The sequence below is a fragment of the Gavialis gangeticus genome, unplaced genomic scaffold, assembly GCF_001723915.1.
Source record: "Gavialis gangeticus isolate Ggan-Ray unplaced genomic scaffold, GavGan_comp1, whole genome shotgun sequence".
NCBI classification, from domain to species: domain Eukaryota; kingdom Metazoa; phylum Chordata; order Crocodylia; family Gavialidae; genus Gavialis; species Gavialis gangeticus.
In genome coordinates this window covers 153959276-153973959 of record NW_017729025.1, presented here as the reverse complement: position 1 = coordinate 153973959, position 14684 = coordinate 153959276, and the positions used below count along the sequence as shown (strand labels likewise).

The following is a 14684-nucleotide window of genomic DNA, read 5'->3' as shown; positions in this document are numbered from 1 at the left end:
TGACACCACAGCTTTAGAGGGCATACATTGAACAGGGTATATCTATAGTGATCTATCCCCTGTCCATTATCCTCCCTGGCATCCAACATCATTAGTTTAGCGATAACAGAGGATAGATCTCTGACCATTTTTAGTACCACTTTCAAATAGATTAAAATACAAATAGGTGGTACTTCAATTTAGCTTCTCAAGAAATCCTTATCTGATGACACAAGTCAGCTATCTTAAGACAGGTCAAAATTCCCCGCTTGTAGCAGGAATTGTGCTTGTGGAGCACTGCAAAACTAGTCCCAGCTTCCAGGGGTATGTCATGTTTGGGCATCTCAAGAGAAATATGTGTGGTTTTTACTGAGGTTTGTGAGCCAAGTCTAATGCCACAGTTTCCTTTATTCTTCACCTATTGAGCTTGTTATCTTCTACAAGGCCAGGAATGCTGGAACTAAGCCTTAGGGTTCTGTGATGTCAGGAGACTCACCATGACGTGCAAAATAAATGTTTCTGATGTATTCACTGCTTTGTTCATAGTTAGGTTCCCCGTATCAGAATTCAATAAGAATACATCATCCGTGTTTCCTAAAGAAATGGGAAGACTAGTTAGGACTAGAATTGTTTATAAAATGCATTTAATAAGATATCTTGAGCTTTTGGTGTGACTCGTGTTTTTGCACATGAGAAATATTATGCCTCATGCAGTATTGTTGTTGACCTTGTCTGGCTGTCAGCTTTGAAGACTGGATGTGTAGTCTATGGAGGTAGTACTAACTCTACAAAAAAACCCAGTATCCTGAGAACAGCAGAAAGATGCCTGTGAGCCTGACTAGAGGAAGTTTCATAGTTGTTACGGGCTGGAAGGGACCTTACAGATCACTGGGTCCAGACCCCCTGCACGTGGGCAGGAAAGATGGCTAGGATTAAATGTTCCCAGCAATATGGGAGTCAAGACATTTTTTGAAGATCGCCAGGGTGGACAGTTGACTGTATGTCTTCTGGGGGGAGCCTGTTCCAAACCCTTGACACTCCACTTGTAAAGAAGTGCATTTGCAAGTTCCGAAAGCAAGGATAGCTTTTCTTACCCAAATACCTGTCTTGAACAGGCAAGGAATGTGTTTATTTTAGCTGTAACCTGTTCAACTGCATTAGGTAGCTCAGTCAACCTGAAAGAAGTATGCTACATACATGCTTCACTGCTATTAGCAATATGCATTATTCTTTACAATAGTGCATCCTTTCCAAAAGCAGCCATAATTAAGTCTAATATATTTATGCCAGCATAGCCTGTTCTTACTGAATCACAGACCTAGATGCTGTTAGGAGTGTTTAACTCTAAGTGCTTCTTGTTCAGTTTCAGTCTCTAGTCATTAGCCTAAAAGAATTGCTCAGTGCTAAGCCTCCTCCCTGTAACTGCATCATATAACTACCAAAGTAAATTCTGAATGGCCAGCACCTCAAGAATACAGGAATCTTTCCGAGGAGAAACTTCCACATGTTCAAAATCCTTCTTACAGTGCTCAGGTTAGGTATATCCTGCTTGGGTTTTGTTACTAGGTGCCAATACTTTTAGAATCTATAAAGGTAGCAATATTTTTGAGCCGTACCACTTTAGAACTTGCAGGATGTTTGAAATTTCGAAACCATGGTCTGAATGAAGAAGACGCAATTGTCAGAAGTCACAGAGTAACATTTCTTATTTATTGTACCTAGAATCTCCAAGTGACTTCTGAGCCCCATGGTGAAAGGCTTTGCTCTCATGCCTAGTAAGACCCAGACCCTGCCTCTAAGAATTCGTAATCTAAAAAGAAATAGTCAAAGAAAACTTATTCTCATTTTGAAGATGGGGAATAGAGGTACAGAGATTAAGTGCCATGCCTAGGACAGTAAAGGAAGTATATGGAACTGAGCCAGGAATAGAACACAGGCCTTTGAGTGCCCAATCTAGCACTTTAACCACGCGGCCATTCTTCTACCTACAGAAAGGAATTAAAGCGTATTCATACTCCACTCAGTTGCATTGTTCAGTGTTTCCTCCTTCCTTTATTGAAAATATTTCAGTGACCTTCAGAAGTAAAGATGACTAGAGAACTAACAATCTGTCCCATCTGCCTGAACTGTCAGCTCATTAATTGTAACTGTCAATCAACTGATCTTTCTTTTTTTAAAAACTTTGACCAAAAAAATGCCCTATTTGATGACATAAATCAGGTGATTATATTCAAGTCTCATCCTTGAAATCAAGTCCAGTGTAGGGAATCTTTAAATCCCAGAATGGTGCAGAAATGAAATTCTTGACTATAAATGAAAATGATGATTGTCTCAATTTTTTTGGCTCACACAGATCTAATGGTGGATGGAATCGATGTGACTAGAATGGAAAAAGTTGGCCCCTTTCGTTCAATCCTAAATATGTCTTATCTGAGAGACCAGGATCTCCAACAGAGACTGCAATAACTTCTGTTTGTAGGAAGTTATTTCTCTTTCTCTTCCTCTCTGTTGTCTGTCTTGTCTACTTGGACCATAAGCATTTTAAGGTTCCTCCTCTGTGTCTGTGTAACTCCTAGAGCAATGTGGGTAATGAGCTCAGTTGGCTCCTCATGACATAACAACAATTGCAGTAATTTTGTTTACATAGAGGTGGATTGTCATGGCTCTCTATTACTTGTGATGGTAAATAAAATATGGAAGCTTTGAAAAGATGAGCAATGGAAGTGAATGTTTGTAAAGGCAGGAACTTCTACTCACCTTCAATAATGCTGTACACTATTTTTTCATTCAAGCTATAGTCAGGATCGATAGCATAGAGAGGTCCAGGTTTCAGGTTCAGAGGTTCCATCTGCAATAACATCAGTGATCTAATGAAGAATATCTTGCATTTGAGTCTGTCTAACTGTATCCCAACTATGCAGCTGGTCCAATAAAATATATCACTAAGAAATCCTTGCCTCTTGCATTAAAAAAACCCAAATGCCAAATGCTTGCAGAACTTTCATATCCAAATGGTACTTTGGACAACTGAAAGAAGCAAGATTTATTTAGCAATGACTTTTATTGGAGCACCTATATAGTTGGGAGGGGAGACATTAAACAAGCTTTCAGACACAAAACGCCTCTCGTCTAGTCTAGGAAAGAAGCTGGGAAGAAAGTTGACATCTCTCCCCGCTATGTAGTTGGTCAAACAAAAGAGATAACAAAATCCTTGATTCTTGCATATTCCTTGGTCCATCCTGGTTATGACAACACTACAATTCTTCTAGAGCTTTGGATACTAGATCTTTTAGGCTGAAATTTAGTGCTATGAGTTGATCATAAGAGAACAGAGATAACAGAGAACAGGATTCGGTTTTGTACAGCTTCTTCCTTGCTCTAGGCATTTTTCAGAAGCAAAGAAAAGCAACACAATGCTTTGTTGTGAATTGCTGGTCTCAGTGGGCTGATGTTAACTCAACACCCAGAGCAACATCCTCATCTATAACGGAAGTCAAAAGCCTGTTTGTGATTGAGCAGTAGAGGTTGTATTAGGCATCCACCCTAGGGGGGAATTTCCTGTTCAGCTACACCAGTCCAGTCCTACCTTCCTTGTTCAAAAAGCTGATGCATATATTCTGTCTGCTGAACAGGGAAGCCTGCAATGGTTGTCTTTGACAACAATATTTTCCTTATACCCTTTTACTTAGGGTTTCCATCTTGGGGGGAAGATGAAGTCTGCAAAGACCACAGACTAGAAATGGACAAATGCCACAAAGTATCTGGTCTCAAAGTCAGATGATGCATCCTGGTGGCCAGGAGAAAGCAGAGCTTGCAGTTCTGATCTTGCATTTCCAAAGGGTTCTGGATCACTTTTTGTGGAATGCAGAACCACTGTGCTTAACACACTTCTCTCCTTTTCTTATGGCAATACCACATTACAAACTTAAACAGCGCTGGTGCAGTGCAGTGATGACCTTGTTGTGTGCAGACCACATCCATGATGTGTGGGAAAGCATCTGCCCTCAGGTGAAAAACAGCTTTTCAAAGAAGGGTCACCATATCCAGGGCTGGATTAAGTAAAACAATTCAATCCCCCAGGTTTTCTCTGACCTGAGCTGTCCCTAGGGCTCACACCTCAGCAGAAGGTGAACTTGGATGGGAGGGAAGAGGGGTGGTAATGGTGGCTGGGGGCCCTCCATATCATGACAAGTTACCTCCACTAAACAGTGGGCCTGACCTGCTCTGATGATAGACATGAGACAGATTGGCTTTCTCCTTTTCTCTATGGCTTTTCATCAGTCGGCTGAACATTGCCTGCAGGCTCAGGGAGCTGTTGTGGCTTTGATCTGCAGTAGGTTCAGATTTCAAGCTTTCCTAGGAAACCTCTAAGGCTAGAGGGTTCACTTAAAGCTTAGGTTCTATCATCATGAGAAATGTTCCCAAGGCCTGTTCTTTAACTTGGCTTTAAACATGTTTCCAGGGCTGAAGGCCAGTCCCAGCATACAGGCAGAAAGCAGAAGCTCCTGTGTAAGTGGCATACCGTTTGCTCTGAGATGTTGATTCTTCCAGTGTAACCAGTGTTTAAACAAACTTTACTGCTCATAGCCACGGGTTTACATGGCAGAAACCAGGGAGATTTAGTGTCAGCCTGTTGGATATTTATGTTGATTGTTGCATTGGCTGTATTAGTATCTGCAATGCCAGGAGCCCTGTCCTGTACACAAAAGAAAGGAAGAATGTTCCTGTTAGCAGCAAGGCATTTTTCCAACATGGGACTCCCCCACCCCACAAGGCAAAATCAGGCAGCCCAGATCCTTAGCTGAAGTATAGCATTGTTACTACAATAGTGTAAATCTACTGAAATCTGCCTGTGTCAGCAGAAGTCCCAGCCCATTATCCCATGACAGACGGACAATGACAGCAGATATTGCTGAATGGAAGATGTAGCCAGCTGCAGCTGCTGCAGGAAATGTGAGGATTTTTCTTGCTTAAAGAACTTACCCTTGCAAGCAAGACTAACTGCATAAATTTATTTTTGTCATAGTCCAATGCTTTGCGCAAATAGATGGCTGGGTTGTTAACTCCTTGGATGTTAAAAAACTCAGTTGCTTCCTGGAAAAAAAAACAAGGAATAAAAGGCTGATAATTGTCTCCGTTACACAGGAGTGAGCAGCATTTCAGAGTAGTGCTTAATGTGCTGCTTAACTTCATGGCTCTCAACCTTTTCAGACTCAAAGTATCCCTCAGAAAATGCTGACTGTTAGCTTTCCCTTGCATTTTGACTACAGAAAAATACTAAGCAATTTTTCTGTTACAGAGAACTCAGAAAGACCACAACACTCTGATTTCCTATTTGAAATGTCTGGGTTTATCTTTGAATCATGTAGATGTTTGCGCACCTAACAGTGCTAATATTTTGTGGCATCCCATGCTATGCCCAAAGGTTCCATGGCACCGTGATTGAGAATCACTGGCTTAATGTATCAGCCAACCTTGGTCCCTGAGACTGAAGCTAAGTACAGACATTCAAAAAACTCCAAGCAGCAGTGCTCTATTGCACTTTACGTAAAGTGCTATTAATTAGAGTGGAAGTGAACCAAACAGAGGTTCACCATTAGGTGGGGGGATCAAAGCCTGCCCACACTGGCCAAGGTCAGCAGCCTGGGGCTGCTTTCACACTTCCCCCAGGAGGCTGCTGGAGTGGCCCTTTCCCCAGCCCTGCCCCCATCGGGTGCTGATGGTCAATAGCAGCTGGGGAACATAGCCCCTGTGCTGCAAGGTCCCCCCTCCCCTCAACTTTCTGGGGTGGGTTTTGGGTGGGGGCAGGCCAGGTCCATGCAGCAAGGAGCTCTGTTCCCCCACCACCAGTTCCTGGTGCAGCAAAATGCCATGCACAGCTCCAAGCTGCAGCTCCTGGCTGCAGCTGTCAAGAGGCAGAGGTGGGGTGAGGTGGAAAGGACCCCCTTGCCTTGTGGGCCTGGCTTGGCTGCAAAAGGTGAAGTTGGGGTTGAACGGAGCCCCCTATCCTCACAGGCTCAGCCTGGATCCTCCCAATACCCCAACCGCGGTGGCTGGGCTGGGGACTCTAGAGGCAAGGGGGCTCTATTCCACCCTGTACCACCCTCTGGGCTGGCAAAGCCCAGCTGGCACCTGGCTGCTGCTCCCTCTCCCTCCCCATCACCTTCCCCCTCCCTCCCCTGCTGACAGCTTGAGGGGTGGGCCTGGTCTGGTGCCTAGACCTGCAAAAAAATTAACTTTGAGGGAACACAAGTTCCCTAAAGTGTTCTGCTCTATAGCATTTTTAGCTAATAGCTGATTTGACGAGGGTTAAGTTTTCACATGTTCGACCATTTTAAAAGTGCTCTGCAGCCTTGCATGTGTATTTTGCTGCAGCTGTAGAGTGCTTTCAGGGGCCCGATTGAAAAAAAAAAAAGTAACTTGTGTAAGCACCCTTAGAGAGGGATCCACCATTTTAAAAGTGCTTTATGTGCTTCGAATGCCTGTTCTGTTACAGCTGTGCTTAATATGTAGTAAGTGTAACTTCTGTACAGGCCCTGGTCGGTCTTTATATGGGAGGCACAGGCAGGGGCCTTGTCTATTTTTGGGTTATTCTCCACATGTTCGGTGGCAAGCCCAGAAGTGGACTGGAAGTACTTGTGGTCCACTTCCAGGTCTTCCTGGGAGTGCACTGGGGGCCCTCTCCCCCGCACCTCCCAGACTCAGTGATTGGCAGCAGGGGGACTCTGGGTGCCCCCTCAGACCCAGGAGGCACCAGTCACCAAGCCAGGGAGGTGCAGGGGGCCCCCCCACTGTGCTCCCTGGTGAACCTGAAAGTCAACTGAAAGTGCTTCTGGTCCACTTCTGGGTCTGCTGCCAAGCACGCTGGAGAGCCCCCTGTGCTTCTGTGGGACACTCCATGTGCCCCAGCATTGCAGCAGTCATGAGCCCCTGCTACCTAGAGGTATGTTGAAAAAACATTTAAAGCTGTCTCTATGTCTAAATCTCTGAATCTTTCCGAATCTCTCCAAATTGATTCGGAGCGTTCCGATTTGATTTGGATAGATTAAAGGGTCCTCTGATTCGATTCAGATTCGGAGATTCAGCCACTGAATTGGGCCGAATATCCACCAACTCAAATCAGGGACTGAAGCTTTGCACAGCCCTATCAGATAGATGTGATGTTACTTTGGGCAGGTTGTCTGTCTCAGGGTTAGTGTCTGTGGGTGCATCTCCATGAGATGCTTGCTGTGCAGTAGACTAATACCACTGTGCAGTAGCGTGCCAGGCAAAACCTGTGCTAATACACTACTGCGCAGTGTCATTAGGTTACTGCACCACAAGCATCACAAAAAACCCATGTGCCGGCACTACTATGCAGTAGCACGAGTTACTGCACATTTAGTACTTGATTATTCAAGTACTAAACTTAATGCACAGGAACTATGGCATATTAATGAACATGTACATGAGCCCTGCATGAATGAGAAACAAAGAAGTCCTTGCACTTTTTTTACAAGATTGGCGAACAAATATACTCACTGGAGTAGTCCCTCTAAGTTCATAATATATGGTGTCCTGGTCAAGGTCAGTAGCGCTTACTCCGTCCGTGGATAGAACAACGGAACTCACTCTTGTATCCTGAAAAGAAATTTTCATATTTGCTTGGTTTTCCCCACTCATAGCAGTAGTTATATAGTAGATAATGAATCCTTATTAGTATGTTTTGTATTTCATTATACTATTTCGCCCAGTGCTTTCTATGCTACCCCCCCCGACCATGTTTAATGCTGGATGCTATGAGACCCTCATCTATTCTAGGACTCCCATCAGGACTAGTGTTGCTGAACTGTGATGGCCCCAATAAGAACTGCATTGCTAAAATCCCCTAGTGTAACAGGGATGGCCATCATCTTGACTGATATACTAAGGACTGAACCAGAACTAGAAGCTTAAGCTAAAGCCCAGGTTTCCTAGCTACTGTTACAGGCTTGTACCATATCATTAGCACAGAGTTGGTGTAGCGGGACAGTAAGATGTGCCTGCTCCTTAAGGCTGAAGAAGCCTGGCCAGAGTGCTCTGCAGGCCAAACAGAGCTCCCCAGCTGCAGGTTGTCGGAGTAACAACCTAAGGGAGTACTTGGCCGCACCTGACCGGCAGGAGGCAGGGTTCTGGGATATATAAGCCCAGGCTGTAGCTAGCAGATGTATGTGCTCTCTCTGGCAACTAATGGAGAAGGAGCTCCTGTCCACTGAGGCTGCTTGAGACCTGGTGCTATCTGCTTAGCTCTCCCAGTACTGACTGCTCTGCTATCTAGGTGCTACCTAACTACAGTGAGTCTCCTGGGTACTAAAATAGGTACATGTTACTCTGAGTGGAAGTTTGTCCCCTTAAAGAGGCATAGCACTGTTATTATTTAAGCTATAGCGTAGGGGCTTGTGTTGTTTGTGTTCATGTTTACCCTGGAGGATTGGGATGAGGCTAGAAGGGGAGGTTTGGAGGCCTCATTAGTGCCTGGAGAGAGAGGACATATGATTTGGTATAGTCTGCTGTCAGGCACAGCACCCATAGCACCATGGGGGTGCAGCCAGAGGGCTGCAGTGAGCCCATAGTGCCAGGGGGGTGTAGAACCAGGTGCCTGGGGGAGAGGCACTGAGTCAGGCATCTGAGAGAAAGGTACAGAAAGCCAGTCACTACAGAACTCGGTGCCTGCGTGTTGCACAGAGAGGCTTAATGCCAGAGGCATATAGAGTTGATGACAGTAGTAACACCTGTGAGGCATGGGACGTGTAGGGGAGGTTGGAGCATGTATGTACAGTGCAGTATAGCTGGGCACATTAAGGGGAGCCTCCTGCTTAATGAACAACCTAATTATTTACTAACAAGGCATGGCAGATGACATGGGCAGGCAGACTGCCCAAGACAGGTGGGTAGGCTGATGCAGAAGTCAGCTTCAGGACGGCCTCCTGTCACAGGGGGAATCTGTAATAGGTACTGACTGGTGGGTTATACAGACAAGACCTGGAGAGCTGGAAATGTGAGATGTGCTAGGGTTGAGTGTGCTTTGCTCTCTGTGTGTGTGGTTTTTTTTTTTCATTATGGTTACCAGGCTTTCAGAAATGAGCAGCACTGCTAACAGCTGAAGTCATTAGTAAAAGCTGCAAAGGACTCACTGCCTCTGAATGTCAGGTCCCAAATGTCTGTGACCACAGAGGCCATATCAATCAGCCAGTCTCTCCTGAAGGGTCAAGGGAAGGATTGTCTGCACTACCTGTAAAAATCTCTAGGAAAAGATCAAGTTTTGTGCAGTGTTTTTCTTGCAGTTTTTTAGAATTGGTCTCCAGAGAGCATGGTTGTAAATCTTTCCTTCCGCCAAGATCAGAGTGCAAGGCCTCTGATTCAGAATCTTCCCTTTATTCACAAAGGCTTCTGTAAAGTTCTTACCTCAGGAACATTTACAGTGAAATCTGGTTGCTTAAATACTGGGCTGTTATCGTTCAAGTTGACAACGGTCACTCTAACCTCCAGAGAATAAACCTTGAGGAGAGCAGGGAGAGAAAGTATCACAATAAGATCATTAGGGGTTGGTACAAACTGGCTGATTTATAAACTGAGGACATGGCTTGAGGATGAATTAGCTGAGTGCTAGAATTTTAGGCTAAATCATGGAGTGGGTTTGGATTTGGATGATGGCTATGAGATCTTGTCATGGAAAGAAGAAATCCCAGACCATCCACAAGTAAATGCTTTAAGTATGAGAAACCCACAACCCTTGTGAAGGATTGTCAATTAAGAAGAAACTTAATGCCAGCATTCAGTGTTGCTTACTACTATCTAATAATAACTAGGCTTGTGAGAGTTGGCAGCAATCCAGTCCGGCTTCAGATCTGGCCGCTTTGGATGGCTGCGATCCGATCCGGAGCTCCAAACTGGGTTTCCACCTTGATCTGGCCAAAGCGGCTCTTAAGCTTCAGAGCTGCCTTGGAGATCCAGCCATAGGGTATGATGGGGAATCAATTAAATATCTATAACTTTTTGTTGGATGAAACTTGCAGAGATGGTAGCCTCTGCTGAGAGCATGAAACCTGCCAAGTTTCAAGAATATTGGTACAGGGGCTTGGGGGGGAGCCGTACCCCAAATTATTGAAAGCCAAACTCATGTCACGTCTGTGTGTTACAACACAGGGGGGTCAAAACTGCAGGGCTGGTAACTGAGGCCACAAAGCCTGCCAAGTTTCAAGAAGATCGGTGCAGGGGTTTGGGGGGAACCACACCTCAAGCTGCAGACAAGCAAAACTCCTGCCATGGGTGACACTGCATGTTCAGGCGCAGCAGGGTGACAGCTGCAGGGATGGTGGCCCCTGCTGTAACACCTGCCAGCTGTGGAGGAGATGGGGGGGGGGGTCTGGGGCCTAGCACCCCTGGTTGCTGACAAACAAAACTCGTGCCAAGACTGCGGGTCTTGGCAGTTGATTGTCTGTATTGATTCTTTCCTCTCCTTAGCCTGGTTTTGTAGGTGCTAATTGATGCTTGTTAAGTCACTATGTAGTAGCTAGGTCCTATGTACTGAGCTGGGCCCCAAATCCCTGGTCCCCAAGTGAATCATGATTGATCTATTGATAACCGGTAACACAGTAGCTTAGCAATCAGGCCTGCAGTAGTGTCTCCCCTGCCCGCCCCAAGACAGACACAGTCAGTCCTACAAGCACCCATGGCACCGGTTTTGCTTGTCCACACCTTGAGGGGCAGTTCCCCTCAAACCCCTGCACTGATCTTCTTGAAACATGGCAGGCTTTGTGGCCTTAGTAAGAGCTACCAGCCCTGCAGTTTTCACCCTGCTATGTTCTAAAACATAGACATGACAGGAGTTTTGCTTTCAATAAATTGGGGTTCTGGTTCCTCCCAAAACCCCTACACAGATCTTATTGGAACTTGGCAGGCTTCATCCTCTTTGCCGAGTCTACCACACCTGAAAATGTCATCCAAAACAGACAAAAACCAATAAAGTTATTGATAGTTTGTTTCCCCATTACACCCTATGGCCGGATCTCTGAGGCGGCTCCAAAGCGCTCTGGGAAGCTGAACGAGGCAGCGCTTTGACTCGGATGTGCTGCTTGGACCCTGATGCATTCCAAGCTTCTCTGGGTCTGAAGCCTCATGCAGCCCTAATAATAACTAATATAGCAGAATTTTTAGAGATGATACTCACTTGTACGCTCCCTTGAGTGCAAAGCAGGCTTAAAATGTATATATCTTGTTTCTGTATTAACAAAAAAGAAAACGATCTGTTGAAAAACGTTAAGAAGCACATAAGTGCCATTTACTGGCGTAGCCAAGTATCCTGTCACACTGTGGCAGAGAGTGGATCCTGAAGGAGTGGCAGAACAGGGCACAGTGAGAAGTTTCCCCTCACTGCTGCTCTCCCATTGCAGCTGCCGTCATGCTGAGAGGCTTAGGGAGCGCTTATTCAGAGGCTGCATGGCTGTCTACCATGCTCAATACCTATGCGTGGATACTTCCTCCGAGAATTGATCTAATCCTCTTCTGAACTGGGTTAAGGTACAAGCTGCTGCATCATCCTGTGGCAACCAGTTCCACAAGTTAATGATATGCTCTCTGAAAAAGAGCTGCTTTTTGTTAGCTTTAAATCTACTATCTAATAGTTTCCTATATGTTCCCTAGTTTTAATGTTGTGAATGGTAATAAATAACAAATCCCTACTTACCAGTATCGTAACTTGGGGCAGATGCCTGGGGCATCAATCCAAGGGACTATCTTAGATGGGGTGCCAGATTTGCCTTGCACCCCAGGAATTTTTGCCAGAGCAGCAGAGATTGCCCCCACAGGAGACCAGCAGGGACAGCCCCTCACCCAGTAGTGTATCTTGGAGGGTAAGGAGTTAGTGCACTGGTGTTCCCCCTTATACCCTAGGGAGCCTTTGCCATGGCAGGTGCAGCCCTGCCCTCTGTAGTATATCTGGGCAGGGAGGAGCAGTAAACAGGGCACTAGGGGTGGCTCCTAGGGAGTGCATTGCTGTAGCTGGTCTGCAACTGATCTGAATAATCCCTTCCTCCTGCCCCAGGTGCTAAAGGAGTTCATTATGCCTCTGCTATTTTTTCTCTGCACCATTTAATATTTTGTAAACCTCTGTCATGTCCTTCCTCAAGCACCTCTTTTCCAAGCTGGGAAGTCCCAACCTATTTAGTCTGTCCTCATATAAAAGCCCCTACTCTGATCATCCTTGTTGCCCTTCTTTATAGCTTTTCCGATTCTTCTATATCCCTCAAGGCATACAAACCAAAACTGCATAGTATTCAAAGTGAGGACACACCATAGATTTACTAAGGGGCATAATAATACTTTTTGGTTTGTTTACAATTCTCTTTTTAATAACTCTGAACATTTCATTTGTCTCTTTGACTGCTGCTGGACACTGAGCTAGTGTTTTTAGCAATACTAGAATTTCAATGACACCAAGATCTCACTCCTGTGTGGTAACAGTTAATGTAGAGCCCATCATGACGCATGTATATTTTGGGTTATTTTATCCCACGTGCATCACTTTGCACTTATCAACATTGAACTTCATTTGCCCTCTTGTTGTCCATTTGCTCAATTTTATGACAAATGTCTGTAGTTCTTCACAGTCCACTTTGGCTTTTACCATTCTGAATAATTTTATGTCACTGGCAAACTTGGCCATCTTACTACTGATCCCCTTTTCCAGGTCATTTTACAAATATTTTAAACAGCACTTGTCCCAACACAGATCCCTGCAGGGCCCCATTGTTTACTTTTCATTCTGAAAATTGACCATTTATTCCTTTCAGATCCACAAGTGGACATTCCCTCTAATATGTCAACCTACTTTTAAGAGCCTTTGTAGGACTTTGAAGGTTTTTTGGAAGTTCAGATATAGTATATCAACTGGACTACTGGATTTCCTTGATCCACATTCTTGTTGAAACACTCAGAGAACTCTAGCACATTGGTAAAGTATAACCTCCCTTTACAGAACCCAGGCTGATTTCTCCCTGGCAAGGCCTGCTTGTCCATATGCTGAACAATCTTTTCTAACTATTGCTTCTACCATTCTGCCAGGAACAGAAGCTAGACGTATTTCCTGGAGTCCCTCTGGAGCCCTTTTTTAAAAATTGAAGTTACGTTGGCAACTCTCCTGTCCTCTGGTACCAAAGCTGTTTTTAGTGGTAGGTTGCATATTCAGTAAGTAGATCAGCTATTTCGGATTTGAGCTTCAGGACTCTAAAGTAAATACCATCAGGTCCTAGTGACTTCTTCCTGCTTAGTTTATTAATGTCTTCTAAAACGTCATCTACTGATACTTCAATGTGAATCAATTCTACTGACCTGTCCCCTGGGCTCTGGTGAGAGAATCTCCCCACCATCTTCCCCAGTAAAGGCTGACACAAGGAACTCATTTAGGCTGTATATAGATGTGTCGTTCTGACTCGGGACTGATTACCCAGAGGTTTGACTTGGATCAAAACAGGAGCTGCACAGTCGTATGCACATGTAACCTTTCCAAGATGCATTGCTGCCTTTTCAGTAGTAGGTGGCCAGCAAGAGCACACAGCTCAACAGACTGGAATGAACCGTCATAATCGTACAGCTGTACAATAGGATATCCTGGGGAAAAAAGTGTTAGTACATTTTACCTGCCTACTGCAGAGGGACCTGAAGCAGGACAGCAGACATGTACATCTGTACAATCCCAGAACTAGAGACTTTCTCCTGTGACACATGCTACATCTGTGCATAACTTCCACTTCTCAACAATGGCCTCTTTAAACATTTCTTTTACCCTCATTATCCAGTAGCCCAGCTAAGTCTCTGATGGACTTTCTGCCTCTAATGTTCTTAAAGAGAGCCTATGCGTCAAGTAAAATAAGAGATATGTGCTTTGATCAGTCAGGGCCTCCAGGATCCTTTTGTTGAATTTAAAAAAGATAGGGATTTTTCCTTTCCTCTTACAGGTTTCCAGTTAGTTTCTGATCTCAGTACTGTGAGTACCAACTTGAAATAATTCCACCGTTTTCCAGAAAGTTGTTTCACCTTTACAGAGGTGTAAAACAGATCGGAGACCATCCTCACATATGAGAGTGAACTGAGGAGCTCTCTATGGTGGGGAGGTGTGTGAGACAGAGAGAGCGGTCTTTGAAGCTTTGCAGGGTTTCTGTTTAACAGATACCAATTGCTGCAATTACATCCATTATGAGGGCCAAGTGCTTGTCTAACTGCCCTGTACAATTGATGCCCCTTGGCTGTAATGTGGAATTTTTGTCTACAGGGAGATTTGAAGTAGATTCCAGCAAGCTAAGATGGAGATTTTTATTGAATGAGATGACAATGAATCATACAGCAAATACAGACAGTGGGGCAGAGGGGGAGACCCCAGGCTTTGTGCTCTTCCCTCTGCTCCAGCTACAGCATCTGTCGACTTCTGTGCACAGCAGCTGGGGCTCAGGTGCCACTGGCCAGTAGGGGTGTGCGAAATGGGCCGTATTCAGTTTGGATTCAGATTCAGCTTGAATTGGAGATAGTGATTCAATTCGTTGATTCAGATTACTGTCCCCAATTCAATTTGGTAGAATCCAAATCTGACGATTCGATGCTGAGTTGGAGAATCAGGGATTCAGCCATAGACACAGCTTTAAACGTTTTTTCTACATACCTCGAGGTACCAGGCATAGCTCATAAATGTGGTG

General features: G+C 44.8%; 1 protein-coding gene across 1 annotated transcript in view; it reads right to left on the bottom strand.

Moving 5' to 3' along the window:
- The window catches only part of CDHR5 (cadherin related family member 5), a 59142-nt gene that overhangs the window by 38266 nt on the left and 6192 nt on the right, over positions 1-14684 (bottom strand). Inside the window, exons 3-9 of the mRNA XM_019519802.1 lie at positions 11168-11218; positions 9403-9495; positions 7501-7599; positions 4963-5073; positions 4502-4675; positions 2737-2827; positions 476-573 (exon numbers count right to left, since the gene is read on the bottom strand). Of these exons, the coding sequence (XP_019375347.1) occupies positions 476-573; positions 2737-2827; positions 4502-4675; positions 4963-5073; positions 7501-7599; positions 9403-9495; positions 11168-11218 (717 nt within the window). The remainder of the gene's footprint in view (positions 1-475; positions 574-2736; positions 2828-4501; positions 4676-4962; positions 5074-7500; positions 7600-9402; positions 9496-11167; positions 11219-14684) is intronic.